Raw genomic sequence first — 19,967 nt, forward strand, 5'->3', positions numbered from 1 at the left:
CACTTCAATCAAGGAGGTGAAGAGAAATCGAGGAAACTCAGCCGGCCGGAGACCGACGTCTCTTCCTGCAAACGCTTTCCTCTGTTTACAGTCGCCGAGCTCTTCGTTACCGAGCCCTCGGTTCGCGTACTTACTCATCGCTTTCACGTGAAAATCTGAGCAATAAACTTTGGCCGAGTAGTAGTGGAGTCGCTGGTGCCGCCATACTTCCATACGCAAGGTGGTTTACAGAAATATGTGGGTGGGGCGACGTGTGACGTCACGTGCGTGCGTGGGCTAGTACATGGGGCCTGAGCAAAGGTTTTATTATGCTGGGAGCGCAGGAGGACAGAGCAACTCCACTGTGAGGACATACCCAGAGAAAAGCTTTCCTTTGACACTTTAACTTTACTTTACTGGTTACGTCTACATTCTGGTGTGTTTCATCGAAGCTATGTAACACACGAGCTGGGACAAAAGCACCCTCCAACTCACATGCATGTTGGGGGAAAACATTTTTTTTAAATACATTAAATATACTATTCAAAAATGAGTTAGGGATATTGGGATATGGGTGCACATATACATGTGCATGGATATGCAATGAAAGCCAAATGAAAGTAGTGTACTAGTAGTTTGAGTAGTGTATGATGATGAGACTGTAAAGTACCTTCAGTGCTTTTTCCATCATGTAGACTGATACCAGTAACAAATCAATGTAATTTAAGTATTATAAAAACCTTTGACATATCAGTTATGCTCTGGGAAAAGTTTGCATACCATTTGAAATAAAACCTCTTTTATTTTTCCCCTTTCTGTTTCATTTTTTTCAACAAGACACCACACTGAGAGGTACTGTAAATTATAGAAAATTTATTGCATACAACACACACATTATAAAAAGTTGTGTTCCACGATACCTCTGTAAACCTTAAGAACAGCTGCTCAAGTGATTCCTGCAGAATTTAAAAAGCGACCCACCCTTTTCATTAGCAGGCAAATAAAAGGAAGGGTGCTTTGAAAAAAGACCAGTTAAGTCCTCTGATACAGGTGGCCAGTCACTGGCATAGCTGCTTGATGTGATCACAGTTTTGTAACGAGGTCACAGTCAGGACTAATGCTCTTTAACCTTCCTGTTCCAACAGCTTCTGTTGCGTCAACATTACTATCTCCTCCATTACTTCTGGTTTCAAGATGTCCTTTACCTACGAAGTCAACATAAAGCAGAGAATTATAGATCAGTCACACAGAAAAATATCTGGTTTAAACATCACGAACATTGTATGGATCCTGGTGACCAATATTTACACACCAAAGCTGCTCAGTAACCCATAAAACAACTGGGTTGGGCTTAGTTAGCTAAAACTTTACAAACGAATGCCCATGTCCACACTGAAGTGTGCCACGTAGATGTGTTAACAACAATATGATGACAGCATATGAGCTAACATGCTGATATTACACAAGCACAGTATTTATGAGAAGCATTACTGATTAAGTCATCATTTGCCCACCCAAAAGAGCAATAAAAATCAACCATGTCACACTGTTTTGAGAACTGCAATGAATCATTGATGATTGTAGATTTCCAATATGGCCACCAGATGGCACAATACATCACAGAAAAGTCCACTTTTTTAAAAAATTGCGATATCTTTTCATCGCCATTGTTTTACATTGTGAGGCAGTGGGTGTAATTCAAAAAGAATCACATGCTGTTAAAGACTGAAATAAGTGACTACAGCGCATCAAACATTTTCTGATGGCTTCCTACCTGGTGCTGAACTGACGATTCGTAGCAATAGAGAACACTGGTGTCATACAAAAGGACCTTGTGTGCAGCCAAAGCCAGTAGGCAGTTTCTCAACCGTGAAATCACCTCTCGATCTGCCAGACTGACGGGCTGAAAGGGCAAGAGACAAGAGATGCACAAACAAATAAGTTCAAAACATGAAAAGAAATATAATTTAGATGCAGTAGATTAGACTAATAAAGTGACTCCTATTTGCAAATTACTTAAGGGTATCTGAATAACACCAGGTACATGGATATCAATCCAATCAGTCATCAACCTCACCTAATTGAAATCTGAGTGTGTATTCAGCAATATAATTACTGGTGAAACTACAAAATACTGCTAGTTGTGGTTTTTCTACTTGGTTTTAGTCCCACCTCCAGGCAGGTGTAGAAGCCCCCAGCCTCCTCCTCCAGATGTTCTGGTGTAGGATACAACCACACAAAGCCGTTATTCCCAAGGATGATCGATGCACCACACGGCAGGTTGTGGAAATGTGTTTTCTGCCTCTTGATCAGAGAAGGAGAAAGCTGAACCAGCACTCCCTGACCCAACTGATGGTTCAAAGAAAGTTGAGGCAGGATATTAGGGTCAACTTGGCAAAGACAAGAAAGCATTACCAGCTTATTTTTTTGTAATGAAGAATGTAACAACATTCATCAAGGAACAAAATCACTATGATAGTCTCTCTGCAAGTCTGTGTGTACATTGGAATAACTTACTTTTCCATACTTTAAACTACGAGTGTGAAGTGATAGCGCTCCATCTGAGAAGACAGACTGCACCTCTGCCTGAAAGCACAGGAAAAGATGAACACGAACATTATAAATGAGAGATATACAAAGGAGGAGCCAATGAAAGGTTATAATGTACTGTGAATTACACTGATGAGATCGCCCTCCTGAAGGTATTCTCTCATGGTGAGCTCATCTTCTGCTGATCGTCTCCTCTAATGGGGAAATCAAATGAACATTTGAAGTAATCAATAAAAGTTGGACTTAAACAGATTTCCCTGTCCCAACCCATTTTCCAATAGGATAGAGTTAGTTCAGCTAACAGTGAAGCACACAGAGCAAGCATCTCACCAGCTCTCCTCCAGGCAGATTGACAGAAGACAGCAAGAGGACAGAGTCCAGCCGGGAGTTGGTCTCCACCTTCCACCGTTTCTGTTGCACCTAAACATATCACAAAAACATAGTCAGACAGCTTGTTGGAGGTATATATTTTAGGGATACATTTAATACATCAGATATCACGTTTGAGAGGAGATGTGTCGGCAGTGCCTCACCTCTGTGACTCTGCCAACCACCACGTCTCCAACCTCACCGTTGAACCTGCAAAACAATAACATACAACAAGATTATAACCACGTAACTTCTGCAAAAACAGCATCACTTAAACAAATAAAAATCAGCGCAAACATCAATTAAACACTACTAGGCCCACTTTGAAACTCTGTAAACGCCTCAAGTCAATCACTTACCTGGTCTTAAGTGGTCTGACACAGATCAGCTTGTCTACTCTCTGCACCTCTCCAGCGACTGACGCTGTCAGCTTGTCCTCATCGACATAGGTACCGTGACCCCTGGGGATAAATGGTGTAAAACAATGATAATCAGTTATACATCTAAACAGCAATGTGGGAAGATAAATCTGGGTTAGATAGTGCTCACTGACAACAGAGCCACGATGTTAAAAGATTAAATAATGATTTGATTAGTGTTCAGAGTCCCTATCGCCTTTTCACTTCCATTATTTACCCTGACAGGTGGGTACACTGACACGGGTACTGTAATCACTGATGATGGCAGAGCACACGGGCTTGATATGAGGTCTAAATCTACATAAACTGTTAAAGAACAATACATATTATTGAGTACAAATTAGCAAAACCTTTTTAGGGAGGCGATTTAAAGTTGGTGCAGCCTGCAGAATAATGATGCTGCTTCCCCATCTTACTGCTATCTCCTGATGATGCTCACTTCAAATATTCTCTATAATAGTTTTTTTTAAGAGTAAATATTGTTAACTGGCGGTCAAGCTTGGCCTATCTTTTTCCAAAATCAGCTTTAAAAAGTAAAGTATTAGTAGAAGAACCAGCACCAAAGATCGTCAAACTCCTCTCAGTTGCTTTCTTTCCATGACAACATGGTGCGGCCCCAGGAGCCGATCACACCACCGCTGAACCAACAGACCCAGTGCCTACCTCATGAAACCAGTATCTGACGTGATAACATCGCCGGGGACCACCAGATCCTTTCGGTCGGAGGCAGAATCAAATAGAGAGACTGCTTTTCGAATAGTTGGTAATCTCATGTCAGCCGCCATGCTTCTTCTTTTGCTGCTGCTTCTTCTTCTTCTTCTCTTCCTGGCAGTTGGCAAACAACGATATGTGTTATACCGCCACCTACTGAAGAATGGGTCTAACTGTTTGTTTTTATTTTGTTGTTTTTCTAAATACAGTCACCAGTAACTTAAAAACACCCAAATAAGCTCATTTAACGTGTAAAAATGTTTAATAAAGTATATATGTAGCATTTAGCCAGCTGACTAAGCTTGCTAAGCTAAAAATTCTTTCTTCTTCTTCTTCTTCTTCTTCTTCTTCTTCTTGCCTTCTGGCGACATTACCGCCTCCTGTTGCACTGATATGTGTACTGAAGTTTATAGAATCGTGCCTTTATGTAATATTTTCCTTATAAAGTAAAAACACAAAAACAACAAAAAAAACATTGTGCGACAATTCCTAATACCCTGTACCGCACTGAATCGTTGATGTGACCTTTAATTATCTTTTCATCTTCTCTTACAGTTGAACACCTCCTCCTCATTGAACCTGTTGAATGCTTCATCAATGACCTCACCTTTTCCTTAACCCTAATAACAGTGTGGTTTGGAGTTGAAGGAACATTGGAAGGTTTTTTTTTTTTTTTATCGAATAGGAAACAGAAAAACATGAGAAAATTCATACATATCTGCTCCAAGTGCTCCAAGTCTTTATTGTCCCTGAGGCACAACATGGTTTGGAACAGTATTCAACACAGCCAGTACACATCATCATAAAGTAATACAAAAAACAGAGACTTAATACATGTAACATACAGGGGGTCATCGAAATAATATTGCAGTGAGAAATTAAAATACATTTTGGACAACTTGTTTTAGTCATTTCGGATATTTAACCAGAAAGTTAGGATTTTTGACAAACTTATTTAAACTCTCACTTAATGGTACCAACTGGTGCAAATGTAATGGCATTTAATAAAGAAATTTGCCCATCCATTTCCTTTATGTCCAACTTAATCATAAGGCTCTCCTTATTAAATAGGATCCTAATTTTATGTTTTGAGATTGTTATTTATAGTTTTTATTCCTGCTATTGCCAGGGATGGGTTTGTGTGTAATCAGGATTATATAATCAGATTACAAAAAATAAGTAACTAGGCCAATAATCAGACAAGATTACATTTTGAAAAAATGGGCACATAGATTAAGGTTATATTATAAATGAGTAGCTGACATCACTCCAGTTGTTAGATCTTTACACTGACTCCCTGTCTGTCAAAGAATAGATTTCAAAATCCTGCTGTTGGTTTATAAAGCACTGGTTTAGGGCCAAAATATATATATGCTATGTGAACCATCCAGACCTCTGAGGTTGTCAGGTACAGGTCAACATTAATATCTTGAACTGCACTCTAACTGTTATTGTCATGTCTCTTTTAAACCTATTCTATTTTAGCTTAGTTTATTAGCTTAGCTTACTAGTTTTAATGTTTTGCTTCTTGATGTCTGTCTATTTGTTTTTGATGACTTTTAAATGCAATTTTTGATGTCTTTTAATGTTATGTTATGGCCTTGTTAAGCACTTTGAGTTGCCTTGTGTCTGAATTGTGCTATACAAATAAACTTGCCTTGCCTTTTTTCTTTACATCTTTAAAACATATACTTATTTAAATTAGGTCACTTTTACCATGAAAATGCTTGATATATGTTATAAAAGTGAAGTAATCCTTTCATGTTTGTATGTTGTCTGTTTTGTTGATGTGACTTAACTAATATATATATATATTTTCTTTTTAATGATGATAACTGAGTGGACCTTTGAAAAAACTCTTATATTCTCTTAAATGAGACAGGTTGCAACCTGACTGGTTAAATCACATTTCTTATCAACAAACTGTTTCACAATTTACAGCTCATGAATATATCGAGACATGACAGTGGATGTGTGTTTTCCCCTGCATGGTTTCATTTACACCACCAGATGTCAGCACTGAGCCACGTTGCCCTCAACGCAACTGTATTTAACCACGGTCTCACATAACGGAGCGGTGACGTCAGATGTCAACACCACGCAAACGTCTCCGTCGTCGCCAATCAGCGTTGAGTCGGGCAGACTCTTGTAAAGATGGCGACGGTGGAGCACAGAGGAGTGAAAACTGGACGCTTTACCGCTATTAAACACCGTTGGTCCAGACACCGTAAGAACTGACACGGCAGCAGGAGCGAAAGTTAATCGACCCATTAGTCTGCCGCAGTTCGCCGTTCGGTGCTGTATGCTGTCCCTTCGGCCCTGGTTGTTTTTGTTTTCGGTCAGCCGTTGCCTTGGACCGCTCATTAGCTTCAACTTGGAAAGCCAATGCTAGCCAAGGGTTAGCCGTGTAGCCTCATCGGCTGCTGGGATCTTTCTCTACGGCGTTCGTGAATCGATAGCTCGACCAGAGTAAACGCTGGACTGCATGCACCCACTTAAAGTTTTTACCTTTACGGAGACAGCACCCATGACTCACTCGGATTAAAAAACACTTTCGGGGGAAAAAGGGGGCACCGACGATCCTGGCATTGCGACACTGTTTGTGGAGTGTCGAAGCGGAGTGAGTTTGCCGTCATGTATTTTCTAACCGGCTGGCCCCGGAGGCTGCTTTGTCCGCTGAGGAGTGAAGAGGAGCCCTTTCACATCCAGCCCAGCTCCCAGAGGTTTTACTTCGCCGTGTTGTCAGAGACCCAGCTCAGCATCTGGTTTAGTCGGGTAAGTTTGAGGCAACCGGCTGCAGCAGCCTCGGCTCGGTCATGAACTCTGCTGTCCCGACAAAAACAGTGCGTGCAGCAGCGCCACAGGCATTTAGGCTAATACGAACATGTTACAATCAGTATACCTGATTGCTCCTGCTTTTCCAACACCTACAACAGCTATCATTTATTTTCAGTCAAAATCTACTGCGTGGCAATCTGGCCGCCTGCCCCTCATGTTTATTAAAAGGATAATTAATATACATGGAGGACGGTGATGACGAGCTACCTGGAGGTTATTTGCTTTGATTCACAGTGCCACCTCCACACCTATTACACAGATGACAGCTGACATTGTTACGCATCATAACAGTATGAATATATATCCGCATACGTGTGACGCATTACGAAAGCATGGTTGTATCTCTTTCACGTGTGTAATGTCACTCATTCATGACAAAGGCTTGGTGGATTTCCATCCTGCCAGCCGCAGGAACTGAAGGATCCACCTGATGAATGTCATGCAGAGTAAACAGACTCGGGTTCTCGGGTACATTCAGTACTTTTCGTGACATTTTCTATTTTTATCACCCTGCCTCCAAAGGCTCCTAGAGTTCAAAGTTTCAGTCATTATCAGCTCGGGATTTTATTTATTTTTTTAGTAGTGCTTAAAACACATTGTCACTACTGTCTGACCGCATGTTGTGGTATGTTCTGTCAGGCAGCAGCTCAGCCCTAATGCCACATCTTTTAGGCTGAGGCCACAGCCGAATGATTCACGTAAACAAACGTCAGCCCTTCATTTAATCCCTTTATTTCCCATGTTTCGCTCCATCAGCATAATACAGAAGGAGCATTTAATAGTGGCATGAAAATAAAATGTTCTTTTCATGCTCTGATGAGTTGTTATTTTCTAAATGGCCTTCGCTGTAGGTGGCGTCCAGTGTGGGCTCGATCTCTTTTTGTATTTATTATGACAGTAATCTTGGGACAAGCTCTTTACCAGTAGAATGCAAGTCATGAATTTAACTGGTATGACTTCAGAAAAAAAGGGTCTAATGCTGAAACTGGTTCCCTCTCTACAAATCCTTACTTTGACGTGGGAATGATTTTATTTTGAAGCCAAATCTAGACTTTACTTAAGTTTATGTCCTGCTGTTTATGATATTGCATATGTCTCCAAAGCTGTGATGGATTTTGCATGAGCTTTATGAGCAATATGCAGCGGCGACACACTCCCAAACTGTGTGTTTGACTTTGTGTGTCAACCCACTATTTAGTCCGCCTAATAATATGTATTGCCTGGCTTCGATATCCTCTACCATCTCTAATACCAGCTCGCTTCCAAAATGTTTCATCTTTTGGTCCATGGCTACTCCAGACTAAACCCTCATTTCTGCTAGCATTAAACAAGGGGGAATTGCAACACACGTGCCATCAGTATAAATTGATTTGAGATTTATAGATCAAATGCGTGTAAGTTACAAATGGGATTCTTATAACATGCCTAAGCAAGGTTTTTTCTATGCTCAGCATCTTTTATGAATCGAACATAAGCACACCGTCACAATTGATCTGAAGGCTGAGTTCAAGTATAATTCTAAGGGCTTCTGTGGCAGCTACCACAGATGAGATCCTTCGCCTTTGTCTTTATTCATTAATTTGTTACGCAATATATTTTAACTTTGAGTCAGAGAATGTTGTCATGATGCCATTTCCAGGGAAACCCCTGTGTTTCCAGGCTCAGCATATCAGCAGCTGATAAAATTGAAAAGTCCAATGAAATTCCAAGTAAGGACCTGTTCTGTGATTACTATGAACTGTACTCCCCTGTCCTCCATGTGTTTGAATATCTCAGATTCACCATGCTGATATGCAGAAGAGCTGTTTGATTTGATAACATGCAGTTGAGGACACTGTTTACAGCAGTCTGCGTTCCACACAGCTTGTATATTATTGAGTTGTAGTAACAATGGATCAGGGTCACTGCTGATTTCCTGAGGCCCACACAGGATGGGACCATGTTTTCCTTCCTCTCGTTCTTAAGAAGTTTGCCTGCCTGCGAGTATCAATGAGGCGTCCAGGAAAAGGATTGTGTCCGGAATGTTGATTGGAGCAGCGTCTTCCTCTTGACATGCACCTTTCACATCTGTTATACCCATTATGTCACTTAAGTTCACTGTCAAGCACAACTCTCTCAAGTACTGCACTTTCTAATTATATCTTTAAAGCAAACATGGCAAATTTGGCTATATATCAATATAATATCAGGATTGTGATATTAGATTGGGTATAGTGTGTGTAATCGTTGATTGCATTATCGTTATGCCATCAATTTTGTCCTCTACAGATCCTTGCTGTGTTTATAGTTATGTGACACACATTTCCTTGTTTATTTGGCTCCCATAGCTGAGTCTAAAGGTTAAAAAAAATGCATAAAAGTTAATAACATAACAAAAATAACTGTCCTTATTCATATATAGCGTGACTTAGTGTATCAACATCATTCATTTGTTCTGCTGCATATTTCCCTTTAGAAACACTTTAACATGTTGTTCAGGTTACTTGGTGAATCATGATGATTGGAAATCTGCCTTTCCCCTCCCCTCCCAGATTGGGAGTGCTCTCAGCCATCATTTTGCCAACAGGTCTATTCTCTTTAATCCCATCTATCCTCGACCTCGGCCAGTGCAGCCTGAGCCAGACTAGCTCATTTGAGGCACTGTTTCTTAATCCGTGTAGCACAGTGGCTTAGCCTTGTAGTCGTTCTGTTATGTCGCCCTGCCACGGCTGTATGGTACTGCTCACGGTGTCTAGGAATAGAGGGATGGAGTTTGTCGGTGTGGTAGTGGTGTTATTATGCAATAGTGGCACCATAGTTAGCTCTGGGTGCCTGTGAAAATGAGCAGGATTGTGTGTGTGTGTATGCGCACATATGGTTGCACATAGTGGTGTGTGTGTGAGTGTAATCCTTTATGCTCCCCTGGGATTTCTTCTGTTACACCAACTAACTGCATGTTATTGTGGAAGAGCATGGGAAATGGCAATGCAGGGGAAATGCACAAGTTGGAGTCAGTAATACCTTATAAACTATTTCAGTTTAAGATCAGTTTAAACCATGTACACCGCTTTTTTTGTTCGGGATGTTGTCATACTCGGGGTCCCTCAGGACCACTTTTTTCTCTTGGCCGTCATTGTGTTAGTGGGCAGTATACCTGCCTGCAGGGCTGGTTTTCCAAACTTGAAAAGTCCAATAACCAAAGTTATTGATGGTTGATTTGAGAAAATCCTGACTTTTTCTAGATTTCCTCATTATTCCCTTTGCTCTTTGTTTGAAGGCATTTTTTGCAACTGGTTGTTTAACCCATAAAATGAAGATGAAAGAAATCAGAAAATATTCACGTGTGAGAAGCTAAAATCCGATATTTTTTTACATTTTTTCAGAAAAATGACTCAAAACAAGTGATTGATGATCGAAATAGTTGCCGATTCATTTTATAGTTGACATCTAATCAATTAATGGACAAATTGTTGCAGCTTTTAATTCTTTTTTTAATGAGTGGTTGTAGAAATAACAACATATTAACATTGTGTAGGAACAGACTGACAGAATGGAGGGAATATCAGTGTTTTTCAGGTAGAGGGCAATGACCAAGGAAGCCAAGATAGACTTTGGTACAGTTAACTTTTAGTGCAGCTGCAGAGAAAGAGTTGAATGGTTTTGTAATATGTAATCCATAAATGAACACAGTATATGAATTAATTTCTGTACCAGAAATACCTTTAAGCTTATTTTTTAATGTTATTCAAACAGATGATTTCTCCAAAGTGCGAATAGGTTAATTTCCAAATTGTTTTGTAATACAAGGAGTTCAAGAGATCAGATGTAATGAGAATGGTAAAAATCAGCACTTTAATTAACCTCATTAATTTTAATCCAGTGCACTACAGTACAGATGCAAACAAAACTAGCGATCTACTTTAGAGACTGCACTATATGTGATTCTATTGAGCTGCCACAATGTTGAACTGTTTTCATTCCTAAATGTAATCACGGGGTACCTCTCGTTTTCCCCCCTCTTTAAATTACAGAACACCTAATGAGTTTATTCTGATTGCAGTCTGATAATATTGCAACATGTAACAAGGAGAGAGGTTTCTCTTTCGGTGTCCCACTGAGCAAGCTTCACCAAGTATCATTGGCACCATAAAGATTTCATGCTACGAAAGAGACACAACCTGCTCTCTCATTACCGTGACTGGGTACAAGGTCTAATGTTGCATAGCTGGAATTACACGAGATATTTACGTGACCATCACCATCAAGTGTACAGTGCCCTGCTAATCTTGTGCAAGAGCTGTTTCATGTCTCACTGACCGTCCTCTAATATCATGTATTATCCACAGCCCAAAGATATTCAGTTCACTGTCACTGAGAAGGAAGGAAACCAGAAAATATCCACATTTAAGAAGCTGGAAAGGAAAATGTCACTTTTATTTTCTTAAAAAAAAGAAAAAATAGTTTACTTTAATAGGTGACAACTAATTGATTGAACGTTGCAGCTCTTATCAACTGAATCAAAAGAGGTCACCAGAATGCTACGAGACCTACTGGCAATGCTGAGTGCTTGCTAAAAAATAAATGAGGAGTCATGCAACTCTTTTAGTTACATTTACAGTATGATTCAGTAGGTATTGATTCAGCCTCAGTATTAATCATTGCTATGAAAGTAGAGCTATACAGGTTTACAACATGAATAAACTGTAAGTTATCGGCCATGGATTTCCACTGGTTCTTAAGATTTAGCTTTGTCGGCTGTTTCTGGTGTTCAGAAACAGACTTTATCACCAGTGCTCATCTTCAACAGCTGTTTTAACACCTGCTGGTGTTGCAATTTGTTGGTTGAAGTTACACAGTCATAAATAACTCATCTGGCTGTAGATAAACATACCGATCTTATTGTTTGTTGTGTTTCATTAGTGGATTGGAATGAACTGGTAGTGATGATTGCTCTGTGATCCAGATAAATATCTGCTGTGGTGATTTAAGGGTAGAGGCATATTAAGGGCAACGGCCTCAGGCAAAGTCTGTCTGTGTACACGCCTGTTCATCTGTCTGTGTTGCGCGGCATGAACAGCATTCTGAATGTGATTTTGTTTGCTTGCTGGGCTGAAATTTCAAGTTAAATGCAACAGCCGGATGTCGTAACCATTTTATTACTTCAGGACTAAATTTGCATCTGTATTCAGGGCACAAATTTCGCACCAGCCAACACCCAAATGCAGGTTGATTTGCTTCACCCACCAGCCAGAAACCCACTGCTCATCTTTTGAGTGGATGGTAAAATTTAAACATTCACTACCCATTTAGTGGGTGAACGTTAATTTTGCACCTTGTCTGCATTGCTTTTTTGCTGAAGCATCAATATTGGAGGTAGTGAAATGATTGGTGAAAAAAAACACTGAAAATGTTATTGTGCTTTCTGCATATTAAAAATATAATTCAGCTGAATAGATGTTTGTGTTGCTCCGTCCAGAGTTTATTTAGTTGCTTTTCAATTGCCCTCATTATTGGAGCAATTAAAAAAAACATTCTGAATTGTATTTGTGTCCGTCCAAAACAACTGATTGCCTTTGTGTATTTTGTTTTTTTACTTACAGTTTAAGTGAGAGCCTAAAGAAAACTGAAAAATTTCCTACAATTCAAGCTACGTCAATACGTCATGTCTTGTCGAAGCCAAACATATTCAATTTGCTACAATGTTTAAAATTATTAATCAAAATAGTTGCAGATTAATTGTCTGTTGATTCACTAACTGTTGCAGCTCCGAGAGAAAACAAAAAGTGATCAATGTTCTCTAAAAGAAAAACACTGGGAATGTCTGATTATAAATCTATGTTTTAGCCATGCTGTCTTTCGTCATGTCTGAACTGGATTATTAAACTGTCTTCACGAAACATTCAGACCTCAAACCTATTTAAATGTAACTGTAGGTCTTTTATTTCAATCTTGAGACATTTTTTGGTAGTCGAAGTACATACTCGGTTGTGTTGTTTTCTTCTTGTTTTTGGTTATCATATGTGGAGAAGGCAGAATGTTAAAAGTGCTAATTTTCTTTCCCATATCTCTCCCCACCCACAGCCCAGTGTTTTGATAGTCAGCTATATCGAGTCTGCAAAGGCGGCGGCCCAGTTTGGCTTCTACCAGAAGGCAGAATGGAAACCAGACGACTCCATGATAGCTGTAGCTGTAAGTACACAACTCCATCTTCTCATCTTATATTTGCAGTTTGATTGATGCCCGTGTCTTGTAAGTACAACATGCTTAAATACATTGCTTACTTCAAAAATAGTATACTTATGACTGGGAAACTGACTGCTAATTTCTGTAATATAAAAAGAGTGTGACTTCGTTGTTCACTCCAGATGAAGTACTGACACATGCACCCAGAAATTATATTCTCACCTTTTACACATCAGTAGAAAATCAACACAATATGTCATAAATAAGCCATGAGAAGTCAACAACACTATGATTGTGTTTCATGTCATTTTCATTATAATGTTATGTATGACAATGTTGGTGGAAAAACTTTACATGACCCACATCCATACAGTCTTCAAACCAGCCACTCATAGTGAAGTTATAATGTAAACAGCTGCGTAACTAGCTGTTTCTGTAAGGTCGGTCGTTAGGTGTTGTATGTGTGGTTGACTGTAATCTGCAGTCACCTCCTTTTCTCTTTCGCTTTCTCACTCTCTTGTCTCACCTGTTTGGTTTTTCTTCCTGCTTTTATTGTCAGTAATTCCCTCTCTTCTCACTATGTTACCATGTTGATTTACTGCATGTGGAGTTGCAGTCAGTGGGTAGAAGAAGCTTCAGCAATTGAACACCAACAATAGGATTTTATCAGGATCCTTCTGTTGTGGAAAACCACAGAAGCAGCTGCAGTTGTAACTGTAGCAGTAGAAACAGCATGACAACTGCTCACAGTAGAAAAAGCATGACAAATGCTAGAAAGAGAAAAATGAAAGTGCGGCTGCAATTCTCTAAACGGCAGCGTTTGTCCTATTTTTTGCTGTTATGCTGAGCTCCAGATACAAGAAAGGTATTCCCGTGGCAATGAGAGCAGAACTGAAAAGCACACCCTGAGCTCACTCTCTGCGGCATGTTGCAACTTCGCTTTCGATTACAAACACACACAGTGAGCAACAGTGTTAGTGTGAAGTTGTGAAGTTACATTTTTAGGCGCCACAAATAACTGTAATGGAAAGTAAAAAGAAAAACCCCAAAATTTGGGGATAAGGGAGAATTGTAACTGATTCAGCATCTCTCTGTAGCAGTGGAGCAATGTTTGCAACTACAAGTAAATACTGGCCAAATGATCTGAATATTCACAAACTACTAATAGCTATACTCAGTTTAAAGCAACAATATGTCACTTCTTGGAGATAGTTGACTGTTGAGCCCAGGTTTTTCGCTCAATCAGCCTAATCTATGGGTTCTGCATTTACAAGTATCTATTTTCTTTTTAGGGAACTGTTGGGAACTCTTGGTTTACTGCAGGTTTCAGTTGTTTAAGAAAAGGAATATTTGTATGATTCCTGAGGCTAGACACCCTTGGACTTTCATGGTCATCAACTCAGGTATAAAGTGTCCGAGAGGACCGCAAGTTGCTTGAGGCTAAATCTGCAGGAATGTAGTGTCCACCTCCAAAACAATTTAAGCTCTAAATGCGGTGCTTAAGGCGAATACTGCGGTGTTTGAAAGTATGCCACTCGCTGTTCAAGTTACTACCAGTTAAAGTTCAACAATGTTTTCCTCCAGGCATAAGAAAAGACGAAAAAAACGACCTTGCGCTGAACTGTGACAGACGAGCCAGTCAAGGTGAAGTTAACTTGGGGGAGGCTCAACACGCTGTCGAGGGTAGGGAATGATGAAGAGCTCACTGTCTCCTTATGTCCCACAGGGGACGAGGAAGATTCAAGTAAAGGGTTCAACAGTAACATCCTGAAATTGCTTAAAGGCAGTAGTCTGTCTATAGTAGATAAAAATCACTGAACAAACTGGCCTTTAAAGTTTTGAGATAATATTTGAATGCTTCAGTTACACTTTGCTCCCTATCTGAAGTATTGTCATACTTTGTCCTGTGACTGAGTGAGTCAACTCAAAGTGAAACAGTTGCTCTCTATCAAAGTGGAACAGTAGTTCTGTTCTGTTCTGTGCTTTATTGATCACAAATGTTTACTGTTCAACTTTAATGTCTTAACTTTACTATCTCAGTAGCCAGAGAATTGGTTATAAGGCGGGTATCAATCACCTTTGCCCTTGATCCTTGATCTCAATCTTAGCTGGTCAGGCTCGTGGGTGAGCTCTATGCTGGAAACAGATTACAACTATCTAAAATGATCTGCCTACCTCAGCTCTTTTGGGAGACGAAGAAGGCCTCATTTTTCGTGGGTTTTGTGAATCAATACAAATGCTGAATGAGATGTAGCGAGGACCAGCCTGTGTCAGCTTGTTTTTTATTCCTGTTGAAATAATCATGAAATATCTCCCTCGGGATCTTTCTTCCCGTCATTATAGTCCTACCTTAGGTAAACTCTGGAGAAGAAGAACCCTCAACCAAAAAACGATATGCAAATTATCAGCCCACGAAGCTTAAAAGACGTGATTTTAAAAATTCATGTTCATTTCCATGGAGATGAAATGACGATCTTCTCGCAGCCAGCATGTTTCTGTATGTAAGCCCACACAAGCTCACTGATGTTGGTTAAGCCAGACCTTTCCTCCTCTGTCACGCCTCCAGTCGGATCATCACATGTTTGAAGTTCAGTTCTCTGAGCATATCTATCAGCCATGAAAATTTGAAAGTATTGTTCATTATTAGGTTTACATATGCCTGCTTCAACATGAAATAAAGAAGTGTTGCAATTTTAATCAGCCATCAGTTTTTATGCCTTTTTTGTAACATTGCATAGGCAGATAATCGACACTTACTTCACAGCAATCCAAGGTATACTCTACTAGTATTACATGCACAGGGTTCGTAGTCTAGAAAGTGCTTGATTTTTAGCTATGGTGTTTTCAAGGTTAGGAATTTACTGTAATTCCAATATACTCCTTGAAAAATGCTGGATTTTTCAGCACAGTCTTGTGTTTTGTCTCCAAAATCACTCATGTACACCAAAAGTATATTTTTACTTGAAGAGAAATTATCCCAATCTCATTTGTTTGTTGTCTCCTGGCGTCTCACACAAGATGCAGAGTGAATATTTTCTCATGTAAATATGTAGATCAGTATTCTTCAATCCTCGTCCTCAGGGACCCCTGGCTGCATGTTTTAGTGGATTCTCTGCTCCAACACACCAGATTCAAATGATCGGCATGTCATCGAGCTCTGCTGAAGCCTGATAACGACCCATTCATTTGAATCAGGTGTGTTGGGGAAGGGAAATGGCTAAACATGCAGGGCAGGGGGCCCCAGGGACCAGGATTGAAGAATACTGATGTAAATAGTTTCTGTGGCTACATGAGCTTCTTGCGATTTGGATATTGCACTTTGCCCTAGTGCGATTTTGATTATATTTCAATTAATTGTGCAGCCTTATTATTTTCTAGTCTAGTTATGTAAATAGACTGAATTAATATGTAAATGTACAAATGTACTGAATTTAAGTAATTTACTGTACCACTAAACAGAGAAATGCTAATATAAACCAGTGACATTAATTATATATCCTATATATCCTCTGTCTGCAATGAAAGTTTTGTTCAGTAATCATTTTCCTTTACCAACACCTCTGGGATAATCGACTTAAAAGGCTGTCTGCTCTTTGACACCTGTGTATTGTGTTGCTGAGATACCTGCTGAAGTTAGCATGCTAACCAGCTAGCCCTGACCAACTCCAACATTTCCCCGGTGTTCCGGGCTCCCAGTCCCGGCTGTTAACCGCATGGCTAGCTGAGCTAACGAGCTAATGGCAGCTACAGTTAACAGCAGTTAGCCGTTACTCTGGTGATATGCTGCCCCCTATTTGTGTAGAGTATGAATTTGACAGTTGGGCAATTCGTATATACACATTATGCACCTTTTAAGTTTGATCTCTTACTCTGGAAATTGGCAAGCATTATTATCTCGATCAAAACATACGATAAGTGTTAATATGAAAAGCTAGTTAAATAAGTGACAATACACATTAATTGTTGTGGGTAAAGACATTTCGTAGATTTTTTATTTCACAGTTGCAGTTACAGTAACAGTTTCGATGTAGATAAAGACAGAAAGAGTCTAAAAGGTTTTGGTTTAGTTACCTTGAAAGTGCTTGGAACATGATTACATTTTTAAAAGCTGTAGGAATCCTGTTTAAACATTATACGGCACAAACAGTGGCCTTGTTCAGAGGACAACATGTTTTCATCCTCAGGGAGCAGAGTGGATTTATTAAGTTGTTATTTATTTACAGGATGGCATGTTATTTATTTCAGGATGGAATGTGAGTCCCTCTCATCAAGTGCAATCCCCGGTAATGAGCCTTGTCTGTGTTGAACTAATGTCTCGATACATACTGTGAATCAGAGACGGAGCAGACGGATGCTGCATCTGCTGTGTCAAACATGTTGAAGCAGACAGAGAAGTCAGAGCAGTTGTAGTGGAATCAAACTGTTTATCTGAGGATGCTCATGTAAATAAACAGGAAGCTTATAAGGATGAGTGTGTGTGATAGAGGCATTTGTTTAGCTGGTAGGCATTGCTTGTGGTCTCATGCCTGTGTTTGACAGAAAACGTTTCTCGTAATGATTATCATCTCGTTTCAGGAAAACAAAAGCAGAGCAGAATTCACAATACACTTGAGCCTTACTGCCTTTATTAAGAATATCTTTGAAAGTATTTTGACACAGAGTGGTTCTGATAATGAGAACTAAATGTGTTTTGATGTAATACAATGAAAGAGCAGCACATGCAGCTTGCAAAACTTGGACGACTGAACTTCAAGATGCATCAGCTTCCATGACATTTTCTGCTCTTGTTGCCGTTACTCATGATTCTGAGCTTAGCGCTTTGCAGCTAAGGTGAGGACTGTGTTGAAGGAAGTGTCTTGTTGAGTAATCTCACACAAGGCAAGCGCCCGAGTCAGCAGATGACTCAATCGGCTTCCAAAGGCCATGTGATCAGCAACATACAAGGACGACCGCCAAGACCCAGACGGCATCAAAACAAACCGCACACAGAGAATTGATTCATCAGAATCATTAGTGCCCGCTGGATAAATGCGCTGCTTTGTCTTTGTGTGTGTGTGTGCTTGCATCCATGAGTGTAAAATGGTTTGCGGTAGAACATTTATTAACTTAGTTTTTATTGAGTCGTCATTTTAACCAATCTACAACTATTGGATTCAATGAATAAACAGAGCTTCCTTAGCATTTACATTTCTATGGGCAATGTCTCTCAAAACAGAAGTTTGTCCATTATTAATAACATAAATAATTCAGGAATTTCCTCATCAAATAATCCTGTCAGTCTAGTAGTGGGACAATCTGTCTGTAGTAATGCTGGATATAGTATTGCAGTTGTCCAAACATGAGAGGACTTGGGTATTTCCTGAACAGATGTTTATATTCTGTGGGTTAGATATTTCAACATAACAAGTCATAATATTTGGATTCTTTTTATTTTATTTCTATACTTAGGATGTGCTGGGTCAGAGTTTCTCATACAAACAGTTGGAGTTTAAAAGGACAGTTCACCCCAAAATCAAATACATGTTTTCCCCTCTACCTGTAGTGCTATTTATCCATCTAGATTGTTTTGGTGTGAGATGCTGAGTTTTGGAGATATTGGCTATAACAATGTCTGCCTTCTCTTGAATATATGGGAACAAAATGGCACTTGGCTTGTGGTGCTCAAAGTGCCAAAAAAATACATTTTAAAAAAACATCATCATGTCTCTTTCCAGAAATCATGACCCAGTTATTCAAGATAATCCACAGACGTTGTTGTGAGCAGTTTCATGCACAAACCATTTTCTTTCTAATGAACTACACCTGCCAACCATGACACTGCACTGAATGAGAGAGTAGGCAAAGTAACCCACCACCACTGAGCCAGCTAACGTTACAGTAAAGTAGCACAGAGTAGATGCACACTTCCTATGTATTTTTGATTTTGGGGTAAGCTGTCCCTTTTTAAGCATATTGCTGCTTTATGTGAAACCAACCAATAAATTGATGTAAATGAGTTTTTGCAGCCTTGTATACCAGGAGTTCAGTGTTTCCCTTTTTCATTTTGTGTTTCAACAATATGTTAGTCCAACTAATCCTACATCTTTAAGTAAACACTGGCAGGAAATACTGTCAAGGCCACAAGAGGCTGTTATGAAGTCAGCATGGAAGAGGGAAGGGCATGTTTCTCCCAAAACACTGCCGCTTGTCCTCAAAGCCAGTCTGAAAATACTGGGTCAGGTGGTAAGGGGGCTACAACAACAACAACAACACACACACACGCACAGTAGTTTATCATCAAATAGAATGTTACATGAGTTCATTTAAAGCAGAAGTGAAATCTTTTGAAATGTCTTCAAAATTCCAGACAGTTGCCAGTGAAAATACAGTTCCCGAGGTCTCTAATGGCGTCATGTAAATGCTTTAACTTGCCAGTTCATGTCAACAAAGATGACAAATTGAATTAAAATATTGGAATACATAACATAACTTATTAGCACGATGACCTCTTTCTCAGAATTTCCTTTTATCCCTGCCTCTTTTAGTGAAGCCAAAGTACACATGAATGAATGCCGTGAATGTGTCTGGGAAAGCACTAAGTCAGGCTCGGTCCCAGGCCCGCCCAGCCAAACACAACAGGGAGCAGGTGGAGGAGTTAAAAATACCAGGGCACACTCGCTCACTCACTTCCTGGGCTCCACAAACACAGGATTTATTTCTGAGTCGTGACTGGTGAAAGTGTTAAATGTCTGTTCAAACAGTTCATTTGTGGCAAAAATGTGTATTGACTGGAACAACCACAGAACCACGAAGTGTACGTAATTTGCAACAGAAATCCCTCATTAATGCCAACAGTGGTGCACTCCAAATGTGAGCTGCTGCTACTTGCTTTGTTTTGTGTTTTTACTTTTCTTTCCTCTTTTCGGGTTTATTCTTGTTGCCAATCACACTTCCTGTCTA

The 19,967-nt window shown here is 39.8% G+C and overlaps 2 protein-coding genes across 3 annotated transcripts in view; one reads left to right on the top strand and one right to left on the bottom strand.

The window, feature by feature from the left end:
- Positions 1–832: 832 nt before the first annotated feature.
- Positions 833–4,197, bottom strand: exosc2 (exosome component 2). The gene is made up of 9 exons (XM_084382694.1): positions 3,981–4,197; positions 3,258–3,359; positions 3,063–3,108; positions 2,860–2,949; positions 2,658–2,723; positions 2,497–2,565; positions 2,152–2,328; positions 1,754–1,882; positions 833–1,184 (listed from the first exon to the last, which is right to left on the bottom strand). Exons 1-9 carry the CDS (start codon positions 4,100–4,102, stop codon positions 1,104–1,106), a joined length of 882 nt encoding a protein of 293 aa, XP_084238820.1. The 5' UTR covers positions 4,103–4,197; the 3' UTR covers positions 833–1,103.
- Positions 4,198–6,172: 1,975 nt separating this feature from the next.
- Positions 6,173–19,967, top strand: part of ric1 (RIC1 homolog, RAB6A GEF complex partner 1) — a 40,363-nt gene continuing 26,568 nt past the window's right edge. For both annotated transcript variants that reach the window (XM_084383007.1, XM_084383008.1), the window contains exons 1-2: positions 6,173–6,803; positions 12,927–13,034. In XM_084383007.1, the coding sequence (XP_084239133.1) occupies positions 6,663–6,803; positions 12,927–13,034 (249 nt within the window). In that variant the 5' untranslated portion in view covers positions 6,173–6,662. The remainder of the gene's footprint in view (positions 6,804–12,926; positions 13,035–19,967) is intronic.

This window comes from Pagrus pagrus, assembly GCF_965226575.1.
Source record: "Pagrus pagrus genome assembly, chromosome: 19".
NCBI lineage: Eukaryota > Metazoa > Chordata > Actinopteri > Spariformes > Sparidae > Pagrus > Pagrus pagrus.

Bases quoted from the DNA above. Each gene is read 5' to 3' on its own strand.
- exosc2 (XM_084382694.1), bottom strand. From the start codon at position 4,102: ATGGCGGCTGACATGAGATTACCAACTATTCGAAAAGCAGTCTCTCTA. The intron at 2,329-2,496 runs GTAAGTTATTCC...TTGAACCATCAG, and splicing joins GTAGTTTAAAGTATGGAAAA to TTGGGTCAGGGAGTGCTGGT. The intron at 1,883-2,151 runs GTGGGACTAAAA...TTGCCCTTTCAG, and splicing joins GCTTCTACACCTGCCTGGAG to CCCGTCAGTCTGGCAGATCG.